Source organism: Saccostrea echinata, unplaced genomic scaffold (genome assembly GCF_033153115.1).
Source record: "Saccostrea echinata isolate AGI-Se365-2 ecotype Australia unplaced genomic scaffold, CSIRO_AGI_Sech_v1 ptg000017l, whole genome shotgun sequence".
NCBI lineage: Eukaryota > Metazoa > Mollusca > Bivalvia > Ostreida > Ostreidae > Saccostrea > Saccostrea echinata.
Genome location: NW_026889766.1, coordinates 2,266,687 through 2,273,650, shown reverse-complemented (window position 1 = coordinate 2,273,650; position 6,964 = coordinate 2,266,687). Strand labels below are relative to the sequence as shown.

Here is a 6,964-nt window from a genome sequence, read left to right as displayed (position 1 = left end):
AAAAAAAAAAAAAAAAACAAACAAACAAACAAATGAGAGCGAGAGGATTACATCACTCAGCGGTATGGTCTTTGAAAGATACCAAATTTAGCAACAATGTCTACAGCTTAAGAAAATAATTTGATTTTTCATTAATGTGTATTCATATTTAAAATAGAATTATTGTATTTCAATAGACTTTACAGTTGATTTCAAATATATCTTAATGCAGGAAATGACGTAATACATCAGTTAACAAAAGAAAAGAACCCATTTCTTTATGTGTCCATCACTCTACAGAATGGTACAAAGCTGTATGAAATGTACGATCGATTCTCTGTTTCCAATGAAACAGAGAAATATCAACTCTTTCTAGCAGGACCTGCCACGGGAACCGTAGGTACGTGTAATTAAGTTAAGTTCTTAAAATTAGTTACAAATCAAGTATAAAATTATATGCTTCTATGCATAGAAAGATTAATAAGTTGTTGCAAAAATATACAGATATATTTTTCTAATATTCAGTAAGCGTCTTTAATTCCATGATTTTAATATTTTACGATATCATTGGTAGACATAATTTACGAATTCCGCGGTAATTGAATTTCTCATTGCTTAGTAGTTGGAAAATTTTAAATGATATCTTTAAAAACAAAAGAAAATTATATTATTTTTTAAGGTTTTCGGTCACAACGGAAGACCTTCTACTGATTCTGATGGTTAAGATTATTATTCTTTTTTTTTTCTTCTCCTTTCTAGACGCCAACTTTGAGACCTCATGTCTCGCTCACTTCTCAACAGATTTTGCTCAAATTTTCAGAATTTATAGACGTTACAGAACTCTATCAGAATGCTGTCATACATTTAAAAAGTCCCCTTCCGCTTTGGAATTATTTCCCTTTAAATGAAAATTTTGGGGGTTTCGTTCCAGACAAAGGCTCAGAGACTAAAAAAGCTGGAGCAGAAATACTACTTAATTTGAATAATAGAGGCATTGAAGTTGTGCACATCTATTTTTGTTTTTTGATTTCTGCGTTCAAAATGGCGCTAGATAGGGGTCAAAAATTAGAACGCCTAAAAGCGCGAAAATTTACACATATTTCCTATGTATCTTGTAAACTAAAAATATTTTGTTAAGATATGTTAAATAAAAGTTGTGCACAAGTTTAAGGTCTTTCATTTGGCACCACCAAAAAGGGGCTGGTCCCTTAAATTAGGGATCTAGGGTCCTTGAAAGTTTTCGTTTTATAACTCAAAAACGGTAAATATTTCGATATAGCTGTCGCTTAAAAGTTGTTCTTTAACATATTATTGATCTCATGAACTTGTTATTTTGTTCGAGTCTTGTTTAATAAATGAGCTAGAAGCTTGACCCATATACAGGTAACTAGTTTCAGTAGACAAGTGAAGGTGAAATCATTATGCGCATAACTGAAACAAACTTGCTATAAATGATAAACCTATCCAAAATAAATACTAATATTACTTTGAAATAAGTTTATACGTGTTCTGTGGCTTCATTCCAAATTATTGAGTTACACATTTTCAATACGTCTCGGGATTTCTTTTTGTGTATATTTACGTAACCGGTCATCCCCCGATCACGCGTGACCTAGATCCAGTGATCAGTGGTCATACACTAAACAGGCATTGCCGTTCTAAATCTATGTTGCAAACTCAACGATGCACGGATAATTGTGTTTTTTAATCATGTGGGATCTTTCAAATTATCTCATCTTATCTATTGTTGGTCAAATTGGTGATATACTTATTACATTATTGTGGCGGAAATCACAAGAGATCCATTGCGTGTGAACCAACGACCAGCGTTCGTAAACAAAACATCTTTTCGTCGTTTAATGTTGAAACATACACTATATTAAATTTTAAAAATGTTAGCAAGAAATAAATCAGTCTTTAACTGCATTTAACCGCATTTCACATACATCCCGGGTTTTGTGTTTGTTTACAATTATGTTATCTTTCCCTCGACAGCATATGGCCGAGGAAGCAGCTATTAGCGCTCAAACACAAAACATTGTCATTCTATATTCATTTTGCTAACACAATGATTTACGGAAAATTATTTTTTTTAATCATATCGGATCATTCAATCAAATCATTTAATCTTATCTTAATTTGATTTAATTTAAATCCAGAACATTCTATTAAGGGCGTATAAAGGTCCCCGATTTCATGAATCCTAATCTTAAAACTGCATACATGTACATGTATTTAATAAACCATTTATTTCTCAGTTATGTGTTATTGTGTGTTTAATTTCGGAGATTCATTGCGTGTGGTTAATTCTGCAGATAATTCTAACTTGACATACAATGTTTTGTAACTCCAGCATATGGCAAGTACGTGTGCTTTTATTAAACACCCAATTTTCATTAACGCCCACAAAATCTACCTAGCTTAAGATCGATAATATACCGCCCGTCAATCATACAAAAATAAAACAATAGCTTCTGATTTGATTGACAGAGAAGCAGCCTGTGCTACCTGATAGTCTGAGTTTGCATGCTTATAAAGCAATTACATGTACCTGGTCACGCGTCAAACGCTTTGATGTACCGCTTGAAAAGTCGCTTTGTATACACTCTGGTAAAAAAAAAAAAACAACAAAACATATATTGGTTGGTAATTATATTTCAAAAAATAATTGAGAGAAGAGAATTAAACTTTGAGTTCATTATTTTTATTTTCACTGCTGTTTTGTACACTGTACTTGTACGCGATGCGTCGTCCAAGATAACTGTACACGTTCCGAACAAAAAAAAAAAAAAACCTGGCGGCTATTCGAGCCCCTTTTCGCCTTCAATGTCTACCTGTTTACAGAGAAGAGATCGTCATTTTTCAATAAAATATTTCATATTATATGTAATTTGATTTGTATGTATAAGTATCTGAAAGGCTATAGTGTGCTGATTTTTTTAAAATACATGTTTTATGTTATACATATTTTTTAAAATACATATAAAACATCGGCAACACTATAAGCTTAATTATTTTCAATGTCCAGAACAGTGTAACGTAAATGTCATGCATTTAAGAACTATATTAACTTTTTATAATTTAATTCCACCTGCGCATGCACGCGCGGTTCAAAAGAAAAAAAAAATGTACAAGGACTGAATATACATGGACTTGAATATAACAAACATATTAGCACACATCTAATGATGAAAATGAAAATAATTGATAATACACTTTTACAACTTCATTTCAATGATGAGTTAAAACTTTAGTTCAAATGTCAGAAAGGCCAGCACAGCCAAACTACTTTTAATTGTCTCTGTTGTAATCACAACGTCAATCACAATAACTCTTTTCTTTAGATCCCTTCATTTCTTTTTTGTACATAGTTACATGTACATGAAATTCTTGCACGGCGCTACACCTGTCAATCAAAATTGTAAACTTCTGGTGCCACTGCTTTATAGATACAGTGCTTTATAGATACAGTGTAATATTTCGAAACAACGTTTTAATTAAGGCTGAAGATGCATGCTGTGAATTTATCAAACCTGCAGTCCTAATTGACGATCCGTTCTTACATGTATATTATAATCAATCAGAGAGTCCGGTACTTGTGACAAGTTTTGATTGAGATTTCACTTTCCCTTAAGAATAAAATGATTGATTAAATAGATTATGCATATGAGATGGATACCTGTACTACATATAAATGTATACTTTTCACTTTGTAACAAGAATCTGTTATTGACAATTAAAAGTGAAGAGTTTAGGTAAAAGATTTTGACAAATAACAAGTTATTCCTTCTTATTTACTATATAGCTTAAAGCTATACGGTCGTGCCCCCCCCCCCCCCGCAATTACGTTTTTGGTTTTTTTTCTTATATATCAAAAAATTTTTGATTGTTTGTGCCCCATCCCAGAAAAAAAGAAATTGCTTTCAACAGGCTTGAGTCAAAAAATGATTTTCATAATGATAGTACCTTTATCAAAATGTTTCTACCCCTACGATTCGGAGTCGCAGTTTCGAATACCACCATGTCGCCCGCGTGGCGCAGTGGTTTGAGCGTATAAACGAGGTCCCGTGTAGCAGTAGGTTCTGGCATGAAAAAAAGATCCCTCACTGCTCAAAGGTCGTAAGTGCCGAGTGCAGGCCTTAATTTGCAGCCCTCTGGGCACTGGCAAATGCTGGCAGCTCAATGGACGTTAAGCAACAAACAGACAATCAAACAAACATTTTTGTGTCGCCTGCAGAGCAGAGCAGCATTAAGGGATCAATTTGCCAGGCGTCCGTCTGTCTGTCTTGCTGTCCGTCTGTCACACCTTATATCTCGAGAACTCTAAGAGGTATGGATCTGATAATTTGCACATATAGCTTGACACTATGGCTTTTGTATTTTACCATGGCTTCCGACCTAGATATCCTTGAACTTGACCTTTGACCCACTTTTCAAAATAACCAATAATGCCGATATACAACTTCTTTTTGATATTTAAGAGGTAAGTCTATGCTATTTTGAATGTGCACTGTTTGTTGTAAAACATTTTGAAAAACACCAGCGTTACAGTTCACTTGACCTTGACCTTTGACCTATTTTGCAAAATATACTGCGGAGGGTTAAATTTAACTTATGTCTTTTGAAATTAGAGAGGCAGGGGTTTGATAATTAATATTTATACATGTTTATGAGCTCATGACAATGTACTTTGACACTGTATGAAATAAAGACACCACAAAAACTGAAATTTAAGTACTATGAAAATACAACGGGATCGGTATTCCAAAATGGATGGTGTAGACTGACAATTGCGGATATGATAGACTGAAGTCTCTTTTGAAAGATTGTTGAAATCACGTATTTAATTAATTTATAAATAATTATTTATAATAAATTTATCCAAATTTTATTAATATCCATTTTAGCTTTGAGGCGTTAAGGATTTGTATTTCTATTTGATTGTTAGATTCTATCGCAGTCTTACTACCCCTGTATTTTTTTTTTTTTTTTGCATGAACTATATGCCATGCCGCAGCAAATAAATAGCTGATCACTTTTACACTTAGTTACATCTTTAATGAAGCTAAAAGTAGGCGACACATGCGTTCCTTGGAACACTCTAGTTCTGTAAGAAATCGGCAAAGATAATTAAGCAGAGATTTTTAATGAATAAAATGTTGGGTTTTTTTTCACCTTTTTATAACGCTGACTATATATACATGTATGGTCTGCGTTATAAAACATGATGTGATAGGATAACGTAATGCACATTGTACACGTACTCAAAGACGCCGACATTTTTCAATATCGAAATTGGACATAAAACATATTTACAATAAAATTTGAAGCCAGCGAGTTTAATAAATTACAACTATATGGAAACGAAATAAAAAAAAAAAAACATGTGTAAACATGTCAAGTCGGAAACACTCAGAAGGGTATTGTTGGTATCATACAGACTGTGTCATGGCCTTGACTCAAGTTCAAGGTCATTAAGAACAAAATGCTTTTACTGGATGTGTGGTCTGAGAGAACATATGTGAATTTGTCAAATCGGTAACACAGATAGGTTTGCGTCATAACCAGAGTATGTCATGGCTTGACGCAAGGTCATTTGGACAAGTTCAAGGTCACGAAATAGAAAGTGTACATTATTTTATTGTCTTTCTACTGGCGAAACATTGCAAGTTGATAGGTCCCTTACAAGATTATTTATTATCTTAGAATAAGGCATGACCTTGACTCAAGGTCACTGCTCCAACGGAAGACCTATTCGTTGCTCTGCAACGAGCTCAGCTCTAGTTTTAACTATATTCAGTAGCAACCTTTGATCCGCCATTGTTATTAGTTTTTGTATTGTTTTGTTTGTTTGTTATTAATGATAATACAGGGATTTTGAAATCTAAATCAAATTTACAGTCAATGCAAGGAGTTAAAAATGTAAAATAATATAAGCGATAAAGCTCGTTACTCAATTCGTTTGCACATACTGTTGCAGTTATGAAACTATATCCTGTATAAAATAATGATTCAAACCTTAAATGAATCAATCAATGATCTCTGTGATGTATTTTCTCTACAGGTGACAGTATGTTAGACACTGGTTATCCAATTTACTATGATCTGTCTGGGATGTACTTCAGTACACCAGACAGGGATAACGACAGGAAAAAGTATGGTAACTGTGCTGCTGACTATAAAGGAGGCTGGTGGTTTAAGGCCTGTCACATCGCCTTCCTCAACGGTCCCTGGTACCCGGCATACTGGTGGGCACCTTGGTTGTCTACATTAAGGAGGGGGACAACTGTGAGGGGGACTCTGATGTTGATAAAACGTCACTAGGTAAACAACACTCAATCTTAAAAACCCGTATTTAATATTTGGTATTTCCTTGAACATTTTAAACGGTTATTAGAATATTAGTAAAAGGCATAAAACATGCCTTTTTTTCTGAAACATTATTAAATTCTTTTACTTTTTTCATAAAAAATTATTTAATTCTTTTATCTTTTTTTTTATAAAACATACCCTTTAATTTTTCTTAAACATTATTTAATACTTTTATTATTATTTTTTTTTTTACTTACAACAGATGGACATTCAAAATTGAGAGACCAGGCCTCAAATTGACGACCGCAGCTATGTTAATGCTGTCCGAATGCTTAATATGCATTAGATATATACTATTTTATTTTGAGCTATGTTTTGATTTCAATTTGTACTCTTTGTATACATACACCATTTAGTTGTAAAGAGAGTTGAATAAGGTATTATAAACAAGCATTTCTGTGATGTCACATGACTGTTTGATCACGTGACGGACACTTATAAATTTTCCTAAATCTTGGACAAAAATCGCATCGGCACAAGTGAAAAACAAAATAATTGTGAACGGCTTGTTACATAAATCAATTAAACGTATTCTTGGGTATATATAAAGTGCTGGGGGCAAGTCTGAATTTTATTTCTTAAGAAAATATTTCACGAGAAATTCAACTTACCC

General features: G+C 33.2%; 1 protein-coding gene across 1 annotated transcript; it reads left to right on the top strand.

Annotated features, from left to right (window-relative positions):
* Window positions 1-300: 300 nt before the first annotated feature.
* On the top strand, window positions 301-6,303 carry LOC133189219 (fibroleukin-like). Its single transcript, XM_061324621.1, has 2 exons — window positions 301-379; window positions 6,044-6,303. Exons 1-2 carry the CDS (start codon window positions 301-303, stop codon window positions 6,301-6,303), a joined length of 339 nt encoding a protein of 112 aa, XP_061180605.1.
* Window positions 6,304-6,964: the final 661 nt, after the last annotated feature.